The 22,054-nt window shown below is 50.0% G+C and overlaps 1 protein-coding gene across 1 annotated transcript in view; it reads left to right on the top strand.

Moving 5' to 3' along the window:
* Positions 1-2,933: 2,933 nt before the first annotated feature.
* The window catches only part of LOC128727203 (protein daughterless), a 50,971-nt gene continuing 31,850 nt past the window's right edge, over positions 2,934-22,054 (top strand). The window contains exon 1 of the mRNA XM_053821083.1: positions 2,934-3,018. Coding sequence (XP_053677058.1) covers positions 2,934-3,018 — 85 coding nt within the window. The remainder of the gene's footprint in view (positions 3,019-22,054) is intronic.

Genomic DNA, 22,054 nt, shown 5'->3' with positions numbered 1-22,054 from the left:
TCTGTTAAACCATTGAAAAACTATTCCCAGCAGGCGTTTATGAACTGATCACGAAATTTAAATCCCACCACATTTACAAACATTCCACCTCTGATGGGAGATCTGATCGTACACACATATGCTGTTCGAATTTTTTGGAACACAACACCTCACCCCACCATTCGGTAGCGTACGTAGAATGTAATTGAGGTTTTATGCACGTACTGGCGTACATGCCAAATTGACCAAAAAACGAAAACTGAAGCTATAAATTTGGCGTAGTTAACAATTTATCTTTCACTGCGCGCATACGACACACACAAAAAAAACCTGTTCCGATCAGCACATTCTTCAACACTGCCGCGGTTCGGCGCGTTTTGCGTATCTTGACCCAATCCTCCCTACCCATCCAACCCAAGCTGACAGGCGGCTCCACCGTGGAGGGTTGCTAACGCAGCAACCCCGAAGGCCAACCCTCGCGGCGACCATGGCGACGGTCACTCACACATCAGCACCAGATGTGGAAGTATTCACGTGGAAGATGGCATATTTTTGAATTCACATTCGAAATCGCGCTCACTTGTGCTCCGTTTCGTGTTGTTGCTCCCTGCAACCTGCGACCCACGCGTGGCCACCGCGTACACGCATTCGGGAGGCCTACAACATGGAAGAGGAACCTGCTTCTCTTCGTTTAATCTGGCGAGAAGCGGAAACGCAGCGACACTTGGGTGACATTTGGCGTCTGGGCGCAATCGAGAATGTGAAGATCGTTCTCTCGCGAGATGAGACAGAGACTCGACAACGCGAAGATCGTTTTACTCGATCTTAGAAGCATCCCGAATTGACGCTACGCACCCCCTAACCGTTCTAGGTTGGGCGAGGCGTAAGATGACGTCGCATCACTCGGATCGTTCCTGAACACGTGAGCACTCGTTAAGATGCGCCTCGAAGCGGGCGGCTCTATTTAGCACTGTATAGAAAAGCGATAAAGCTGTATACACACACGCACACACGAGCGCGCACACACAAGGCGACAAGTGCATCAGAAGTGCATCTGAAGTGCATCAATACTAACCACAGCTGTAGCGCACCAGGGTTTGTTCGCGACTGCGACCTCCCTAACCCTTATTGGTCGGTCTGAACCTCGCATTCGTTTGACTATCTCCCGAAGGCTGCACGTCAAACACGAAGGCAGCTTCGGCCGGTCGAACAATTGGATGAACAATACTTATCAGAGTGATCTGTATTTTCTTCTTCCCTTTCGTATATGTATATATTTTTAATGTTTTTATAGAAGAACAAATTAGTTAAAAAAACCTCAAAAATATCTAATATGATCGTTAAATCCAACGTACGCGAGCCGAATTTTTGGGCCCACCTCTTCGCGTTTCCATCTTCGCGGTCAAACGTCATTCGTTATTCAAATTGACAATAGGATATTTGCTGTATCGGCGTTCAGGCTGTTTAAAAAAGGAATCATGTGATTTAAACGATATTCCATATGCTTTATGTGTATATCAGAGCTACAAGCATCTTATGAAAAGATTGGTATGTCATTAAACAGTATTTTTAAAAGTTATGCTAATGCAAAGCACCGAGAAATGAAGAATGAGTAATTTTTATTTCAAAACCTAAGTGTTTCAATAATACTTTCTTGTGCAAATGTTTATATCTTATTTAAATCATACTGTTTATATATAGAACATTTAAGTTTGAGGTTTAATTGACTAAAAATCATCGTGCGAGTAAAATAGCGCCAAATACATATTGTTTGTGGCTCCACCTATCGGAGAGTAGTCGAACCGCTTCAAGGATAGCCTATCAGGCAGTTGCTATTTATCTATCACGTTGATTCTCTATCACGTTGAAATTTTTTAGATTTTCAATGTTAAACAGTCTAGAATTTGTCTTAAAAGTTTGTTGGTAGCTAATTATCAATGATTGCATTAAAGAAATCGGATTTTTAACAATACCACTCTAAATCAATGTGTTGTGTATAAAAATCGGCTACATTTTTTCTAATAATGTGATATGTTAATTTTTATTCTACTAGATTCTTTTTTGTTTATTTTATTCTTATAGCTCACAGTATTTAATAAACATTAAGGTTTTTGTTGAATTTTTGTCGTTTTGCTGTGTATCCATTTAACTGATTCCATAGGGACATTAACTGACGTTTCGTGGACGAGCTGTCAAACGCTGTTAGCTGGGTAGAAATCCACGAACGGTTGGCTCTGAAGGGGCTGGCCAACAGCAACCCAACAGAGCGCAAACATCATTTTTTGTGAAAAGACCGTCGAGGCGAAAGGTTCGCGTTTCTTCGCTCCGAGAAGAACAATCGCAATTCTCCTTCTGGCCCATCGGTGCGCACGTGCGGGGGCGTGCGTGAAGCCGTGCATGAAGCAGACGAGAACGACGGGGGTGTGCAGTGCGTGCGTGCGTGTGTCTCATCTCTTCGCAAGGACCGATCCGCGATCGTGCCAGTGACACGGCCAAGGGGAGGAACGCGCTCGTCCGCGGCCAGCAGCAGCCAGCGGGCAGAGAGTTTTCCCCGTATTTTCATCTTCTCCGCGCCTAGGGAGAGTGGATCCGTACCGTCGGTCGTTGGTGTTGTGAGGGCAGTGTGGCCTACTGTTGGGGTGCGTTCGAGAGAGAGCAAGCGAGCGAGCGAGCGAGAGATTCAGGCAGTAGTAGTAGCAGCAGCAGAAGTGTGTGGAGCCGTCGTGGTGCGCAGGGTTTTTACTTTCCGATATTATTTTACCCTGCCAGGGCTGCTGCTCTCGCCAAGGAAAAGGGTGGCACCGCGGGGTGTTTCGGCTAGTGTGTGCTGTATGGTGTTGTGTTTCTCGGGCAGCCTCCTCCTGTTGTTGTGTGGCGGTGTAACAACGGCCGCGGTGTAACGCGGTGTTGTGGAATATTGTGCTCGCTTCGGAAACTCTCGCAAATATCTCAAAATGGCCACGAGCGACGACGAACATTTCCATCTGTACGAGGTGTTTCAGAATTGCTTCAACAAAATCGCCAACAAGCAGCCTCCTGGTAAGTGTGTGCGCGCGCGAGTGAGCATGAGAGAGAGAAAGAGAGAGAGAGAGAGAGAGAGAGTGAGAAAGAAAGAGAGCGTGCGTGTGTGCGTGTGTATATTTATGTGCGCAAAGCAGCGCGTCCTCCTCCCACTCCACCTCCTTCGCGTTCTCTTTGACCAGCAGCATCATCGTCATCATCTCTCCATCGTCGTCATAGCCGTCATCATCATGAGCGATACAGCTCCCTATCGTGTCCCCATTTCTCTCGCCCTTTGCCCTCCGTCGAAGGGGTTAGTGAAGCTGTGAATTACTTCCACGTCTGGGGTGTGATAGTTCTGCAACAAAGTGGTTAAACTCGAGCAAAGGTGAGCCTTGTTGTAGCTATTTTCTGGCCGCCATATTGGATTGAGAGTTTGACAACATGGGGATTATTTACAAATGGCACTTTGTACAAAGCCCGATGGTACGCACACCAAGAATCCGGAACGGACCGCTCCGTTCCGTGTCGGATCGGAGCGGATCGAATTTTTTCCTACCGTGCGTGAAAGAGACCGAGAGCGTCTTGTCGCACGTCTTCTCAGCGTGAGAGCGAGCGAGCGTTTTTGGCAGGAAATAAAACACGACAAAAAAAATCGTGCTTAAAAGGAGAATTTCATGTCAAATCTTTTTATAAATATTTTGGTTTTATGCGCTTGGGTTTATGCTTTCAATTAGTCGGTCGATTGCGGCGCTTCCTGTGCAACTGCGACGAAAAGAGCGAATTAATTGCTGAAAAGCGAACCCATCGCAGAGCAAGCGCCAACATTTTCCTGCTGTAAACAACGCTGCCCGCGGAAAGGGAAACCTCCGGTGGTGCTGTCCTTGCCTGTAGTGGGCAGATGGCCAGATCCGTGCCGTTGTTGCAATTTGTCCGAGCAATATCAAACGAATGCAGTACTCCTCGTGCGAAGATGGGTGGTTTCTTTTTGCTGCTGGTAACAAGCCGTCGTTAAATGATACCCGCAGCTTTGCACCACGCACTGCCGCTGATGGGCTGATGATGATGTTGATGATGATGACGGTTTTTGCACGAATCAAGTATGTTGCGGTTGGGCGAGCGAGCATAAACCATGTGAATGTGGCATTGTGCTGGAACGCCGCGTAAGGCAATCGAAAAAGCTGTCAAAAAGTGAGAGTCCAGGCAAACCGCGAAACGACGGCAAAAGAGCCTAGAGCAATGGAACAAGAAACAGTACGCGTTTCCCCGGCCCTCGTCCAAGAAGCAATTGCAACAGTCAGTGAAGCGCAGTGTCCAGTCGTGGTGTCCTGGTGAGACGCTGTCGACTGCACCCAGACTTTGGGATCCGGACCGAAAAAGGCCAGACAATGCTATGCAAACGAACCGAGAAGAAAGAGCGTCTTGTTGGGGCGTCTTGCCGACTTTGCCGTGGCGGACCACCTCCCCCGTGCAAGAAGAAAGAGCACATTTTCGGGAGAGAGAAAGAAAGCAAAGCAAGCCACGAGAGCTGACGTTTCCGAGACGCGCCTGGGGCGGATAGAAAACGGCCTTCTTGGGGCGAGTTTTCCGTTTTCTCGAACGTCGACGAAATGCGGGAAAAGAAGCTGGGGGTGTGAAGGAGAGGAAAACTATGTTGTCAAACAATAGGAACCGTTTTTGTGCTCCATCGGTGCAGTTAGCTTACGCGTCAAATGGAGTGAACACGCACAATGAAAGCCACATTCCAGCATCATCGTGTTCCTGAAACAATACCACAACTGTCTACATCTCAGGGTGCTTTAGCGACAGATAGAGAGAGAAAGAGAGAGAGAGAGGGTGGCTTTTCTACGCACCCACCCTTTCACGGGGGTGGTGTTCTTTAAATTCGATAAAACGATGAAATTTATTATTTGGCTCGCGTAACATTAGCCAAAGCTAGCTGGAGGACGGTTTTATCTTGTGGCAGCAGCAGTTACACATTGTAATTGATAGGGACCCTGTCCTTGCTGCTGTCGTGTTTTCCCGGTGTGTGAATCATGCTCTTTCTATTATGCTTTGATGTTTGTGATAACGCGAGCGAGCAAAAGCAGAAAACAACCTAGCGCCATCATCGCATGCACTTTGTACCGGTGATAAAAAGCGAGCGAGAGCGTGTTGTTTTCATGCACAAAACCCTTTTACGTTCGCGCTAGCCCGAAATGCATAGTCCGCTAGTGGGGGAATTAAACTGGTATGCAGATATAGACGGCGAATAATTCATCGTCTGCCGCCCGATCGCTGGCGTGAAGGGGGGCGTCCAGCAAACGAACAACTGGAAACAGGAATATAGCATAAAAATGTCGCCTTTCTCGATGGAACCATTAGTTCCAGCCACCCAACCACCCACCTACTGGAGGCGCGTATTTGAAACTCCCCTCGGACTCCCGCTAATGGCGTAATTCTGGCCGTTGTTTTACCGATCACATTTTATATTTATGGGACAATTATAAATGGTACTTGTCACATACGCACATTCGGGCTAACGCGTACGCATACGATCGCGCACGGATTTCGCAACGATCGCGCGAACTCGTCCACCCCTTGCGCATACGCCACGCGGTCCTTGCGGTTGGGTTTGAAATTCGTAGCTCATTCGGCTCGTGTACGCGTTTCACCCATCGGTTTCTCTACCGGCTTGCCTTTGGAAAGGGCTCGCTTTTTTTTGTTCGCTTTCCTTGCGAGCTCCCATGGCCTATGTCGGACCGTTAATCTTTTTCAGCTCAAGTCTCGAGGATGTGTGAGACCCCGTACGTGTGTGTGCTGATCGAACGGGATCCCAAAGGGGTTGTTTTTTTGCCTTCTTCTCATGCTCCCCCATAACACTGCTCGCTCCATTCAAACCGACCTTATCTCTGGTCGCGTTCTTGTGATTGGTGGCCCTGCAATGAGGAGCCTTGCGTTGAAATCGAACTTCGAAAAAAAAAAACTGGCTCGCTTGAAGGAGAAAAACCGGGCCCTTTTGGTGGGACGGGGGAGGGATATCGATGCAAAGAAATAGAAACATCAGCAGCCGAATCGCGCTCGCCCCTATCTCTATCAGTTAGTCAAACCCAGACGCCAAAGATAATAAGGGAGCTGGGCCGCGGTAGAAGGGTTCGATTCGGTGTGCCTGGAGGCAGATTAATGATCCTTTCTAGCGGCTCTCGGTGAGTGAGACGGACGGGATGTGGGGAGGGGGGATCAGCGATTAATAGAGCGACCCGAGAGTGCGATTACGTAGCACTCGCCAGAAAGACGATTGATAAAAAGCCGTTGCACAAATAATCGCTCCACCGCTCGCTGAAGTGTCGTTGTTGTGTGTCGTATTAGACACACGATTGTTGGCCAGAACTAAGGGGAAGCCTGATTTATCGCTGGCCACCGAGACATGGCAACCGGTCCCGAAGGACTCCGGTCAGTAAGAATTCGTTCTTCATCCGGTGGGGTTAGATGCTTTTCTTTTATTTAATTTTAGAAATTAAATAACCTCACTTTGGATGGGATAAATCCACTCAATTGGAGGCTGGGGCAATGGAAGCTGGTAGTACATTCCTGAGAAAGGAGGTTCCCCCAAATCTCCACCCATTCTCGATGGCCATTTGTCTTTGAAACTCGCCCTCCGGCTCGAGTGTCCGTGGGGACACAGTGAATCATTTCTCAGACGTTACGTTTTTTTTTTGCTCGTTTCGCCGCCGTGTGAAAAATGCACACTAAAACCCCCCGTAAAAGGCATGCCAAAGTTGCCTCCTTTCCTTCCACCTCTGTTCACCCGGTTTAGTTGCATTTTTTCAAATTTATTCATTTATTATCTGCATAAGAGCTTGGCTGGCAGCTCTCGGCTCTTTCCGCGAGTCGTCGCTGCCGTGTCGTAGGATTTATGATAAATCCATTGCCTCCCCGAGTTGACGGTAAAGCCCTTTTCCTGCACCACCAGGCCCAGGGCCCGGTGCTTATCGCCAGGTTGCGCCCCGACTCCACCTGGCAAGGAGAAAAGGAATCTTATCGCCTCCTGGGCCATAGGGAGGCTTTCCAGAAGGACCCACAAAAGAGGGACGCGTTTATTGGCCCTAGTCGATGACTAAATAGAGCCCACGCGGGTGAAAACTTCGAACAGCCACCTCCGCAGCCAACCCACGATAAGCCCACGGTATCGTTCGCTAATCGATAAGGATGTCGAATCGCGCAGGGCTGAAGGGAGAAAAAAAAACTACACCGGCAGATAGCAACCCAGACACATCACCTCTCAACGGCTATTAGGTTAACGATAATAATCAGCCGCTTGCGATCGATTTCGACTTCGAGTCACGTTGTGGGTGGGAGGGGGCAGTGCAGGGTGGGTGGTGGTGGTGGTGGTTATGTGCGTGTTTGCGTGTCTGAATGTATTCGACAGCCCGAGTCGGCTATCAATTATCACGCGCGCGCGAGAGCCCCGTTGTGGGGTTGCATCTAAGGGCTAGGGCCAAGTGTGGTGGTGAGGGTGAAGGAAGGCGGAGGCAAGAGCCTATTATCAGCCCAGAAGGAAACCGCCCTTCGAAGGATACCGTGGCGTGCGCGATATCGGCTCGGCAGAGAAATAGAGCGCCCAAGTGGTGTGGACCCTTTTGGGCCACCCAAGCCCACCCACTGAAGGGCGTGTGCGCGCGGTGTTGAGGGCGGCAATTATCTGGGACGGTGGATTGCAGCCACCCTTCGTTGTATAAAAATTTGTATGTGTGTGTGTGTGTGTGTGTGTGAGTGTGCATGTGTGTATGGATATAAATCCCTCCCTTTGGTAAATTACACCAAGCGATTATTATAATTGTTACGCGCTCGCGTATCGTTCCCCCTTTTAGAGCCCTTTTGGGTGTGGGGGTTAGTTTACGCCAGCTCCCTCCTTCCACCTACCGGACACCCTCCTCACTCTGGTTACAAATTGACTTCATTTACACATTTTGATTCTACGACATCACGTTAGCGTGGGTGGCACAAGTGATCGCACTTCCGACTTCGATTCCTGAATGAGACGATGAGTCAGGTATATTTCACGCGCGCGCGCGTGTGTGTGTGTGTGTGTGTGTAAGAAGGATAGGAAGGTTTAGCAACCCCACGCGAGTCGGGTGTGCTAACTCCAAGGGCCAATTTGCTCCCGATAGATGATCCAGAGTGGATGATTCGGCGTCTTTAGCGGAGAATCACCGAAGGTTATCCTTTCTTAATGTACGTCCACTTCCGGTTCTTGACTTCGAGTGGCTAGGTGAGGGGTGTTTTCTAAATTTCCACTCAACCCTTAAGCTTAACCCACGGTGGCGGTCATTAACGGTGGTCATTAGATGTTGAGAATGGGAGTTGCTGCATTCCTATCAGGGGGTTGCAATGAACACATTCTCCTTGTCATCGACCAGCTTCGCGGGGTGGTGTCATCTCAACAATCTCTCTCTTTTCGTTCGCTTTCACTCTCTGTCTTTCTTTCGCTATCTCTCGACGGTGACTCGGACTTGAATCGAATCGCGCAATGCTACGCTTCTGTGGTGTTAATTGCAGTTCATCCCTCTGCCCCATTGCGCTAATGTTTGTTGTTTTGTCCCCGTGCCTCGTCAACTCCCTTCCCCCGCCTCCCACTCAAATTGCCATCTCCCTGTCAGACAGAGCAGCACCTCGGCCGCACATAAAACCTCCTCCTCGGCCAGGGTCTGATCTTGTTTAGGTTTGGCGTGTGCAGCGAATGATCATCATTATAATATTTCCAACCACCATACCTTTTGGTCACCCCCCAGTGGAAGGGGTGGAGAGCACTTCTCAGGTTTCACTCGTTTTTCCCGCGCCCAGTGTGTCCTAGAAATTGGCACCACGCGCGCGTCCCCGTTCCAGACCTTCCGTCTATTTAGCCGAGATAGAGAGCGAGTTGGTTATTTTTCTGACTTCTCCGCATGATCACTTTGAGTCGTCATCGCAGCACGAGAGAGAGAGAATAAGAGAGAGCGAGAGAAAGTGTCAGAGAGTAAGTGAAGGAGTAAGAACGTGTCCTCATACACCCAGGAACAGCAGTACCGCATCGTTTGGGACGTTTAATTATTGATCCAATGGCTGGATGAATCGCCCGGCGCGGGTCAGTAAAAGTGTACGAACACATTTTCTCGCCACCGTGTAATTTCTCCAGTGTTGGGAAGCAAAATGGGCAAGTAAGATGTTAAGATGATCAGTCAGTGTGCGGGGGTAGGATGATTCAATCCTCCCTACCAGCGCCTAGTATGGCTTTGTATCTCGCGCTTCGATCACTCGATCATCATCATCATCGTCATGATCATCATCGTATGTGTGTGTGTATCGACTCTTTGTATGAGAAGCGCTTCTATGGCGGGTTTTGCCGTCCGGTTCGAGATGCGCATGTTGTTCGATCCCTCTGGGGAAGACGATGGAGCGGATTGTGGCGAGAGCTGGTTAAGCTGGGAGGGGGAAGCGAGAGAGCACGAAAGAGAGGATATCAAAAACATAAATAATGAAATTATGGCTTTTTCTTGGACTGTATTTTTGGAAATCATGCTCCTTTGTTTGTGTCCGCGCTTTGCTGCTGCTGCTGCTGCTTCGCTAGTTTTGCCCCTCGTTGATTTCTCGCGTCTAGGCCGCGTGGTCTGCGAAGAGGTCCCGCTGCCTTCCAGGGCTTCCACCCACCAACCCACCAACCACCCGCGAGTTATGCTTTGCGTGCATCTATCTCACTCTCACGCGCGATGGAACAGCACAGCAGCAGCATCATCCCCTACGCGATCGCCAAGGGGGTTTTTAATTCTTTGTGCATTTTTGTTTTTGCTTCACGCCGTTGGTAGCTGTCGCGCGCTTCCTTGAGCCCGTTTGGTGTTCATTATTTATCGCGGTACGATTCGCTCGCTCAACACTTTCGCCCGGCGATAATTTTCGTTGTTTTGTGAAGTGAAGAAGATCGTTTTGGGATAGAGGAAGATAGAGCTCTAGCCACGCGCATGCATGATACACCGGGGTGATATATTTAAATATATATTTTCGTGGGGCTTTTTTTTCCTTCTCTTGCCGCACTAGAGACAGGAAGAGATTTGGATTTTTCCACCCATAATTCCAACGCACGCCGCTCACACACTCGAAAAACCGCGCAAAAGAACTCGCAGGCGCGACCACGAAGGGATTAGCCTTGGCCACAAGCCGCTGGTGACAGGTTTACGCGGAGTAATGGCGTGCCGGACTGAGCGCAGTTTTTTTTTAATTCGAGGGGGGTTTGGGCGTAATTTATGTGCTGTCTAATGTTTTTCAAGCAAGTTGTCATCCCGTTTGGTCCTCGAGCGGCTCCACCAAATTACGATGTGGCTATTTTATGGACAAACATTGCTGCGGTCCTGCGTTTCGATGACTTTAGCTGGCTTTGTATGAAGTTGTTTCCATTTGTTTTCTCTCAACCGGGGGCGCGCGCGTTAGGGGTTGATTGTGGGAAAAGCTCGTGTATCGATGTGGAATCAATTTGACGAGCCCCGCGAAGTGGTGGGTGGGAAGTTATTTAATTTCCGCTCCCTCCAAGAACGATGTTGATTATCCTATTTTGTTGGCTCGATGCGCGCACGACACGGCATGAAATTGAATGCGACTAGCCGTGCAAAGGCGAGGTAACAAATTGCGCCCAACATTTTCCCTGATTTATGCGCCCCGGTCGCCGTTTGGGCGTTGATGTATGCTGTCGTCATTACGCCGCAGTATAACTACCGGCCGTGGATCTTCGAAAAAGGCCCCGCGAGAGTAAAGGGAAGCATCATCACCGAAACGACCGGTGGAGGAGCGCGTTCTGAAGTGTGAAAAACTAATGCAAGAGAAGAACAAGCGAAAGAAAAGGAAGAGAAAATCGACCGAGAAGAAACCACGTGAGGGGACGCGCATATCTCGCTTGGAACAGAGGAAAATTAGTAATAGTGCCTAGCAATAACAAGCCCTTTTTTTTCGTTCTCCCGTGCCCCCGTCAGGGAAATGGGAAGATGATTTTGAATTACTATTTATGATTTTATTTCTCGTTTTTTCCCTCCCCTCGAGCACCACGCACAGACACACACACACACACCGCTTGCTCTCTTGCATCCTCGCCGGCGAGATCACTTTATGACGGGGCACATAATTCTTCGGGATCATCCCGTGGAGGCTGCGGGAGACGCTGCGTGGGGTGTGGCGGTGTCGGTAGTAAAAGCAGAGCAGCATCCACCCTCCGCCGGTCGTCTCGTCACGCGGGTTCGTGTGTTGGTGCTGTGAGAAAAGTGTGTCCATGAGTCGCAGCACCAAAGAAGAGATCCCCTGAGCATGTCCGCATGTTGCTGCTGCTGATGTTGGTGCTCTTGGCATGATCATAAACATTAAGAAGAGGCCAAAGAACCGGGTCGGCGAGCGAACGGACAAACGGCCGGGTTTTGTTGATGGGAAAAGTCTAAGCAAAAAGAGAGAGAAAAAAAAGGAGAAGGAAAAGAAACAACGACGAGAACGGGGAAAACGCGGGGGAATGATATGGAAAATGTGATCCGGTGGAAGCAGACGCGCGTGTGTGTGTGTGCGTGCATTTTCTTCGCGTTTCCCGCGGGTCGGCGGGTTTTTAATCCCCCAAACGGTTTTCCACTGCCCCGCCATTGGCGTTGTGCTCAAATTATTATGCTGTTCGTTTGCGCGCTCAAGCAACGATCGTGGGGTTTTGTCTCGTTTATAAACATCAGGACACGACCCAAAAAAACGACGCGTTACGATGGTGGCGACGCTTTTCCGATAGATCACAAACGAACGAAAGATAGAAAGAGAGAGAGAGTATGTCCGTGGTTTGGATGGAAAAACTATGAAGCAATAACCTTCCACTTTCCACGCGTTTGGTTTCCATTCCGGAGGGGTTTTGTACGGGAATTACGGGAAAAATATGAGCTTATACATCAACGCCAACCAGCGGACGTTCGTAAATTCCGTAGCGTCGCTTTCACTATCCGTTACCCTATCTTTAGGCGAGGGTCCTTCGTTTTCGGGACACACCAGGGTCACCGGATGGAACGGGGAAAATGAAATGATCTACGACAGGAGAAAAGCCAACTCCTCCATCCAAGGTTCTCCGCACGGGGAGGAGAAAAAAAAGGGCCACCATAATCGACCGCAGGAAGGCGGGCAAGAAAAGCGTAGCAAGTTTTCCGGGGAGGAAAAACTCAACCACATCTTTCCATCGAGTGACAGTTTTTTGTTCGTCTTTTGCGAGTTTTTCCTTTCTTTATTGATTTTTTTCTTCCGAAATCACACAAACTCCCGCACTCCCGAGAGCGCGTGCAGGAAAAAGTTTTCCCTCCCCCAAGATGAGTCTTAATAGTCGCCACACGTTTCACTCGTCGACCGGAGGCCGTTTTGTCGCTTCCCAAATCGCTATTAAGGAAGAATTCGATTTCTCCTGTCATCAACTCATTCGAATTGTTTCTTGTGCAAGAGTTTTCGACCGAAACCTTGCACCCAACATAACTCATTTGCTCAAGGCTCAAGGCTTCCAACCGAGCCAACTACGGAGTGGAGGGCCTCCGGTTTTGTTGCCGGCGGTTCAACTAACTTTATATCGAACGGTGCACTAATCGGTTGGTACGCGCGCGCGGCCAATATCGTTGCGAAATGATTTCTGCGAATCGCGGGAATGGATTTATTATTTTTTTCTCCCTTTTTCCTTCTTCACCCACCCACTCACATCCACCTACCCGGACCCATAGGTCTAGAAGTGGGTCGTTCGATTTGGTCAAACGGTCGTCGAGTCTCTTAATCAGCAGTTGCTTCTCGAACAGACCCCGCCGATAGCAATCTCACATGGAGCGACCACCAACAGCTACACTCTCTCTCTCTCTCGTTCTCTCTCTCTCTCTCTTCATCTCCCTCACTCGGTTGTCCTTCGGAGGTCGGGCATAGGCTGGAAAACGAAACTCCATTTCCCGCTGCGAATTAGCCCGTTTGAGTCGCAAAGTCTCATGGGATGCTGCGGTGGGCTGAGTGGCGGCTAGTGGAAGGCTGGCAGGCGGCCGCATATTTGCCCCCTGTTGTTGCCTGCACACGGGCTTAGGGCGGTGTGGTTTTTGTTAATTTGTAATTGTCCGCTTTGTTGGGTTTTTTTTCGTCGCTCTCTCTCTCTCTCTCTCTTTCTTAACCACCTCCGCTAAAAACGGTGGCGAGTTTTACCTGACGGGTGGCTTAACGGAAAAAGGATAAGGCGAGTGGGAGAGTGAAAAGCAAAAAATGGAACAAAACATGCTCGAGCTCACCCAACATCACCCAAACATACCACACACATAAAACCCCGCGTCGTTGGCCACTGGACGAGCATAACTCGCCAGCAAACACAATCGCGAGACCCACACAACCAACACACGCTCGATCGCATCCACCCACCCACGCCAGGGGGGGGAGGGCTAATGTTGCTGAAGGTCGTCCAGCATCGTCGTCGGCATCCGGAGCATGGATATGCGCAGAGAAGCATTGGTTCAACGCCACGAGGTGGTGGAGCAGTTTTATCGCTCTTTTGCCGTGTAACCGATTGACGTGACGTGACTGACTCCGGTGGACGGATTCGGCCTTCGATTGTAGACCTCCCATAGGGGCTGGTAGGTAGAGGTTCGGATCGGCGTGACAGAGACTGATTCCTGAGCCAAAGGCTGCTGGCGATCGGTGAGCTTTTTGCTGCTTTGATGCCCTTAAGGAAAACGGGGGAGTTTTAGCCTGTTTAGACAGACAGATGATAACCGTGAGATACTGTGACTTAGGCCGCTTCGATGCAGGGCTTCGATACGCCCCTGGTAGCTACTGTGGGTGTGTGTGTGCGTCGTAGTTTTTCCACCGATTGAGCCATTAATCGGTCGATCGCTTAGATGGGGGGGGTTTGAGTTATCTCTTGCATTAAAATGTTGCAATTCAAAAAGTCAATAATGAAACAAACCCACAAACGTGCCTCAGAATGCTGCTTTAGGGCTGTTTTTTTTTATTGCGAACGATATTTAACGCGTATTTGTGTGATCTCATTTCCGCGTAGGCAATGCGTTTTTAGATGCGCCGCTCGGAAAAAGCCAACCCATTCGAAATGATCACTACGCGGCACCGAAAGCCCCCCCATCGGCGTTTGCTGCATCATAATTAGCTTGCTTATGAATAAATTACTGATGTGCACTAATTTGCGTCCCGGTCCCTTCCTGCTACGGCTTCGAGCTACGGGAAATTGAGTCGGACGATCCGCGGAAAAGGCACACCCCCCCCCCACACCATCCGCGAGGTTCACGCAGCAATCGCTTTTTGGTTCGTTTATTTCGCGTGAACCACCGCTGTCGAATGCATGCGAGGAAGCAATGCACGCAATGCAACCAACGGCTGCACCGGAGAAGTGCATCCATAATTTCGGAACGTGGCATAAAATTTGAAGCACCTGCGAATGGGAGGATGGTGGGAGGTGGGAGTGATTCGTGGAATTGGAAGTGAAATTTAGTGTTTTTCGCGAGGCAGTGGTGTGGTGCAAATGGCGAACGAGAAAACGACCGCGATGGAGGGCACAATTTAAATAGCCCGCGCTGATGGCACAATTTAGAAGGCGGCTCCTGTTTCTGGCCCGATGCAACGATAACACGCATAGAGAGCGGGGGGTGGTTTTATGTTTTACCGCCTTTATGCTACGGCTTTTCCCAACGTCACTCCCCACCGCTGGACGATGAACAATGAAGCGTTCCAGGAGGGCGCGAATTTACCGTGCGAAGTCCACCAGTCAGTCAGTCAGTCAGTTGGGCAGATCGGCTGCCAGATTCCATTCGTCGTCGTCCACGACCAAACGTGGCCCTTTCGGTGGTGGTGAGCCATCGTTGAGCCTCGAGGACGACGAGGAAAACTGGTGCTCTTTGCGTGGCAGACCTACGCTGCGGGAAACAGCTGCTATTCGCGAGCTCCATCGGCGAGATTCCGTGGCTGCATTTTATGTGTGTTGTGCTCAAAGGACACTCGGGGGGGTTGAGTGGGTGGGTGGATGGTTGGGTGGAGACCCGTGGGAGGAAAGGGCTGTTTATTTTTCCCTCCATTCGTTCGGCTACTGCGTTAACGGGAATCGTGTGCGTGTTTGATGGTGTGGTCGTTTGAGGTCATTTGCATCGGACTTTGTTGGCTCGACGTTTCGTTTCGCCGGAAGGAACCTAACAGAGGAGAAGCTGTCCCTGTGTGCGTGTGTGTGTGTATGTGTGCACACCATACTGCGATGATAATTAACTTTGTTGTCACGAATTAGTCCCCTCGGTGTGTGGATCGAGACTACTTTCCAGCTCTCTCGCTGGTGCATCACGTCATTCGAGTGTCTGACTGACCCCCCACCGTTGGGTTGAGTTTTTGATTGTTTTTCGATAGAGGGCGAATTCCGTGGAGTTATTATTTGCATGCTGGCGGATATTATAAACAACACACCCACCCACCAGAACCGGCCCGGCGCGGCTGCTGCACTTTTGCAAACCCCGACAATGTAACGATTCTGACGAGTTGTTTTTCCTGCGAGAGCGCGAACAAAACACTCCACACGCGGGTTTTTGGTTGCCCCGTGGCGCTATTTCGAAACTGTTGCTTGCACTCGTGCCGTGCTTCGGAGCGGTATTTGTTTTATGAATTATCTTCCGCCCGATGACGAAGGAAATTTTGGTACGGGAAAGGCAGTTCAAAAGAATCTGCATCGTGTCGTTGCGAATCCTTGGCTCTGGGGGAGTCCTTTTTTGCTTAACGCTAATTACCTTCACCGTTGTGTCGATTTTCTTTTGCCCGAACGTAAATGCGAAAGTTTTTTTCATGGTCATTTTGTCTTCTGGCCCAGCAGCAGCGTGGCAGCAGAAGGAGAGCTCATGCCGCGAATTGTCGTCCCTTTTAACGCACTCCCAACCCCGGTCGAGGTAGGGGTTTTTGGTTTTATTTTGTGTTATTTAGTGTGATTCCGGGAAACGGTCGGCACACAGGAGGCGGCATTTCCATGCTTTTAGCTCTCGATGCACCATGCAATCAGAAAGCAACCGGAAATGGCCGACTCAGAACATCGGGGACGCTGGAACGTGTGGTGGGTGATTCGACAATAGCGCTCTCTGCACTATATAATCAGCTTCGTGTCCTCGCGTTAAGGATGGGGAAAATTAAAAACAAAAATACATATACCATACCCGCGATGCGATCGTACAACGGCAGCACGTAGTCATTACGTTCCGTTTTCCCCTTTTCTCTCTTTCGGTGTCCTTTTCGGAAGGGATCACTTCCTTGCTTGATGAATTGCACCGAACGGCATGGCGCAGGCAAGGGTTCGAAAGCGTCGAGGGAACCCGCGAATAGGCTCTCCTGGATGGACGCAAGCGTAGCTGTAATGGGGAAAAGCACGAAAACAAGTTGCCCTTTTGCTCCCAATTTCACTTCCTTCCTATGGGTCGTTTGGAAGAGGATAAAGAGAGTGGAATGAGAAAAAAAACCGGACTCCTCTTCCTTTTGGTTCTGTCCCGCTCGGTTTCTCGGCCACTTTGTGCATAATTATTGTCCGTTATTTCGCGCGATCCATCTCGTACATGTGCACTTTCACGGGAAAGAGTGCATCCGCGAGAAATCGCTGGAAGAGGAAATCGGTTTTCGGGTGACGGTGTTTCGTTCCGGTTTTTTTCCCGGAGGAACCACGCGATGCAAGATCACTCGTCAACACAACGCTTTCCCAAGCCGTGTAGATCCTCGAGAGCATCGTCGTTCGTTGGCGTTTGTTGTTTCCTTTTCGGTACATTTTATTAAGCAACATTTTTCCCTTGGCGTGGTCCAGGCTTTTTCCAGGACCCCATTGCCGGTTTTTGTTGCGATCGTTTGTACGCGAGGAAAACCCACACACCAACAAATAGGGAAACTGCTGCCTTGCAATCGGTTCCGGACCTCCGCACACACACACACATACACACACACGCATGCCATGGAAGCGAGGGAATCAACCCACCATTATGCACCCTCTCGTATTCGCCCGTGTTACCCCATAATTCACCCGGTCGTCCTTTACCGTGAACCTGCTTTTTGCTGCTGGTGCGCCGTTTCAACGGTACAGTTGGTCCTTTCGTCGTCCCTTTTTGCCATCGTTGCGCGCTCCGCGTGGATGCGGTGGCCAGGACCCTTTGCGTATGGTGGCCACGCGCGCGCGTATGTAGGTTATGTTCGCGTGAAGGAAACAAGTACACTGCAACCGGAGGTGTGAGCGAGAAGGCACACTTGCCGAGCGGATCTGTGTGTGCCTTCTTTTGCAGCGGATTTTTACGCTTTTCGGCGATGGTGAACGGTTTTTCCCTACCAACGGGGGCTTGTGTCCTTTTTCTCGATCCGAGCTCGAGATCCGGGTGGATATTGGTGCATCCCTAGTTAAGGGTGGCGGGCGAATCGATGTGTGAGTGTGGTTTACCGCATGATATGCCGCCCTTGCGTATGCGTGCGTGTGTGTGTGCTGGTTGGTGGTGTCCTGGCGATGAGTTCTGGGTCGTCTGCTGGCTTTGTGTGTGGTGTGTGGTGTGCAAAGGGAAAGCAATTGGCTCCGTACGGACAGAGAGAAGTCTGTTACTGACGATTCGTTCTGCCGATGGTTTGCGGAGGCTCCTACACGCGCGAACAAGGACGATGGTGTGCTTTCCAGCCTCCAGGACGTGCGGGGCAAACGAGCCGTATGATGCCGTTCTTGGAAACCGTCCTTTTCGTCCCGTACTGCACACACACAAACACACGCACACACGTTTATTGAAGCTTCAGAATCAGTCAAACGGAACGGGAAACGAACGGGTTTTCTCTGGTTGTTATTATTTTTTTTCCTCCCTTGTCGTCTCTCGCTATATTGGCCTCCGTTTGTTGTTGCTCATACGATCCTGGCCGGTATCCTGACTGAGTCCGGCCCCCGTTTATGGTGTGCCGTTGTATGTGGTGCGCCGTGTGTACGTGTGTGTTGGCGTTCTTGGCGGTTATTCTCGGTCGCTGCGTCTGGCCGCTGGTGGTGGCGTGTTCTTTTTTCTCTCTCCCTCTCTCTTTCGCTCACTCGCTGGTGGTGCACACGAACTCCTCGTCGTTCCACGATTTTCGTTTCATTAATTTTTAACTTTTGTTATTGCCCCGCGGATCTCTCCACGCTCGGCCTGCTAGCGTGTTTCGGATCTCTCTTTCTCGTGGGTCACGGATTGTGGGAAATGCACAGCAAACGGTCGGACTAATATTTCCGTGGAAAGCGCCCGGCCGAGGGAGTTACTGTTTTCTCCTCTGTCGGGTTTTTTTTTCACGATTTTGTGTTGGGTTGATTTTTATGCCCCCGCAAGTAGCCATTGCAACGATCGTCGCTTCGTCCGTTCCCAAGAAGGGGAAACTGGAAGGACTTGCTTATTTTTCTCACTCAATCGCAGGCAGGACACGGGAAACACTTCCGGTGTGAGGGCGGTTCGTTTGTAGTTTGTTTCTAATTTTGATACGTATCCTTTTCCGTCCGTCCCGATGAGGGTGCTTTTTCCGTTGGTCATTTGGCTTGATTTTCCACCGGTCAGAGGAACTATTACTCGTTTCGATTCGAATCGAGAATCAATTCTGAACCCATGCATATCCGATTCACCGCTCGTGTGTGTGTGTGCTTGTGTGAGTTTATCAACCGATCCGCCGGAAAACTCGGTGCTCTAGGAATCGTGTCTCTTTTAAAAATTCGATTATAATGCAGGGGTCAACCCCCGTTGGTCGATTACATATATGTTTTTTTTCTCCTTTTTTTCGGGGGTGCTCGTATATTACAGCACGCAATTTGTTGGTGCACGGGACGAAAACGGTTAGAATTCCCGGATGCATCCTTGAATAGGGGTAGCGCTCATTCCCGATGCACGGTAGCATTTTTTGACGCGGGTTGATGTGTGGTCTCGGGGTCAAAGGACGAAAATGGAAAAAAAAACTCCAATAAAAACTTCAACCCGCGCGCACAAACGAAGCCGCCGGTTTGTCGGGTTTGTTAGTTTGGTGGCTCTAACTTTCAACATTACCTAACCGCAACATAAATGCGCCCGCGGTAACGCACTGACGTCGGAATTCCCCCCTCCAGTGGGGAGTGTGTATGTGGGTGCCCGCGTGCGTGTGTGTGTGTGCTCACCATCCAACACGTTTTATGGACCTGGCGATTTTTCTCGAACCGCAAATAATGCGGGGCTTCATGGGGCCACCACCGCGCACGCGAGACCCGACGAAAGGAGAGTCCATCGGTAGCTAATAAAAGCCAAAAACGCCACCACCAACAGGCAGGACTAGCAAAAAAAAAACAAACAAACAAAAAAGAAAAATACCCCATTGCGCGCGTACATACAACGTCAATCACAAGATAATGGGCTTGTTCTTATTTCTATTATCACCACCGCTGGTGCTGCTGCCGTTATTATTGCTGCTTTAGCCAGTGCTGGCTAGCTGAAAAGCGCTTCTTCTTGTTGTAGGTCTTCTTTGGCTTTTTGCGAATATAAAAAAAATGCCAACCGGTACGAGCATATGTGTTTCTGGCTCGCGGAAATTGACTACCGCGAATTGGCGATAAGCGCACTCCTCCGTCGTGGTGTTGGTTTATGGTTCTAATAATCAAATCACCCTCCGGAGGGTGTGATATGGTGCCGGAAGAAGGCGACGCAGGTTAAAACGGTCCTTCTCGGGTTGATGATTTTGTTGAATTGGTAATAGTGGCCGGTTATCACAAGCCACCGTATGTGTGGATCGAGCAAATATGTTACGCGTTGTTTTGAAATGCTGAACTGAAATCAATACTTTTTTTTGTCATCTATCGGAAACATTCTTCACGAGGGGTGTTTTTTTTAAAGAAGCAGGATAGAAAAAAAGATAGCCATTATTTATTTCGTGAGGTGTTCATCAATAATTAAAATTACAATCCACCCTACCGATCGTTACCTAGAGATGCGATGTTCCGGCTGTCCGAAGCGTAATATCCTGCCTCGATAACACCGGGTTCCCTTTCTCAATACGACAACTCATCGACCCTTCTTTTCACACCCCCTAAAAGCCACCGATTCGCCTTATCTCGCGCGCATAGCCGCGCACCAACGATAAACGGTGTGTGTAGACTCTTTTCCGGTCGATCGATAGCAAAATACTGCATCGATTCGCTTCTAGAGCTCTCTCCCTTTTGGTGGCTGCCATTTTCGTTTCTTGCAACGATTATACACTTTCAAAACTGCCCCACTCAAGCGCGCCCGCTGGCGTGCTCGAGCTTTTTGCAGCTTGCCAATGTTACGCAATCAGTGATTAATGCAGTGTCTTCGAAACCCCTTCGGATGGCTTGGAAAATAGGGTGCTTCATGCACCCCTTTTCTTTTCTCTTTTTTTTCGCATATCCTCCTCTCACTTACGGCTTGTTGGGGCTCAGCATAAACTGCGCGCGCATGTCACCTTCAGCATGTCCGTTTGCATGCGAGAAGATCTTCTCCTTTTTCTAGCACCACCTTGCGGGATCGCGAGTGCACGAGTTTTCGAGAATGTGTGTTTTTGAACCTTCTCACTTTCACCACACACACACTCGCGGGCGACCTCAGGAGAACCCTTTTGGGCGTAAGGCTGTCGCTATTTGTTTACAGCGCTTGTAATTCAATCCCAATGCGCCGCGGTGACGAATTTCTCGCCGATCGCTGTTCGGACTCCATCCATAAGGGTCCATTACGCCGGGCGAGCTCCCGCAACATTGTGTTTCCTTTTACACTCCCAAAACGGGCCAACGAGGAGTCGACGATCGCGGAAAAGGCGAAAGATCGTAAGAAGAAAGGAGAAAAAAACCCACAACCCCACACGAAACCACAAAATGCGGGTCGCAACGATCGCTCGCGCTCGGTTCCAGGTTCAACCACGTGATGCACATGCTTCTTTAAACGCACCGCACACAAACGACAGATGTTTCGCTCGATGCGCTGGGAAAGTTCACCGGCTCTCGAAGACGGTGGGCACAGAAGTAGGGCCACTCTGCCACCAGCCCCCAACCACACCTCACAGCGACGAGTCAGCTCGGGGAGTCACGCAGGATTACTCACAGTACCACAACTCCACAGGTTTCGCTGGTCCAAGTGTCAGAGGGGGTATGCGTGTTTTTATGCGCGTTCTCTTCGCACCACAAGCGTGTATCCAAATACGGAGGGCCAAGTGGCGGAGATGTTTTCCAGCACTGACTCACAAAACCGGGTGTGCTTAGGCCCTGAATTCTAACCGTTCCAGATGTGAGCCTGAGTCGTTTCTTTGGCTAGCGGGTGGTGATTTCCCCAAAAAAGGGAAAATTCCAGGACGACACCCGACAATCTGGCGGCCCTTTTCGAAGCGTGCGTGTTTTTTTTCCACCCACCGTAAAGAGTCTTCTGGTGGATGCGTGTGTGCGTGTGTGTTTGATGCAGCGACTGCAGCTAATGTTGCGCGGTTGGCTTAAACATCGAGACCACTTTGCGTCGTTTGGGACGACGACACGTTCTCTCGAGTGTGTGCTTCATTTTGGGCCGAGAGAATGCACGCGCGGGCCACTTCTAACTCCACAAGGGGTCGTCCGGTCGATGCTGGCGCGCGCGATGAGGTTTTAGCTAGGGAGGATTAGGATAGGTCACGCGCATCATGGATTTTCGTTGGTGAAATAGAACCACCGACAAACAACGAGAGTGAGAGTGAGAGTGAGAAGAAGAACACATGATCGATGTGTTTCGTTGGGTCTCAGGCGCCCTACGTGGAAAAGGGAAATGCGTTTGTTAGAACCGTGTGCATTTCGATTAGGAGACGCACACCAACGGCGTTCGCGTGCCAGTCAAGTCCTATTAAGGGTTGAAACCGATGAAGGAAACGGCATCATTTTCACCTTGTTCCCTAGGGAGAGAGGGAGGTTTGCGTGTCCGAATTGGGCTCGAAACGAATTAGCCAAACGAACCAAACTGTCGGCACAAGTGGACGGCGGCGGCTTGGTGGACGGTTCGCTTCCGATCACTCTCACAAAAGTTCCACTTCTGACCGTTGCTACCGAGACTGGGATGCGAGATTTTGAAGATTTTTCCTCTTCCTTTGGTCCGTTCGCCGGGAA

Source organism: Anopheles nili, chromosome 3, assembly GCF_943737925.1.
Source record: "Anopheles nili chromosome 3, idAnoNiliSN_F5_01, whole genome shotgun sequence".
In the NCBI taxonomy this organism is placed as follows: Eukaryota; Metazoa; Arthropoda; class Insecta; order Diptera; family Culicidae; genus Anopheles; species Anopheles nili.
This window is presented reverse-complemented; position numbering and strand designations above follow the sequence as displayed.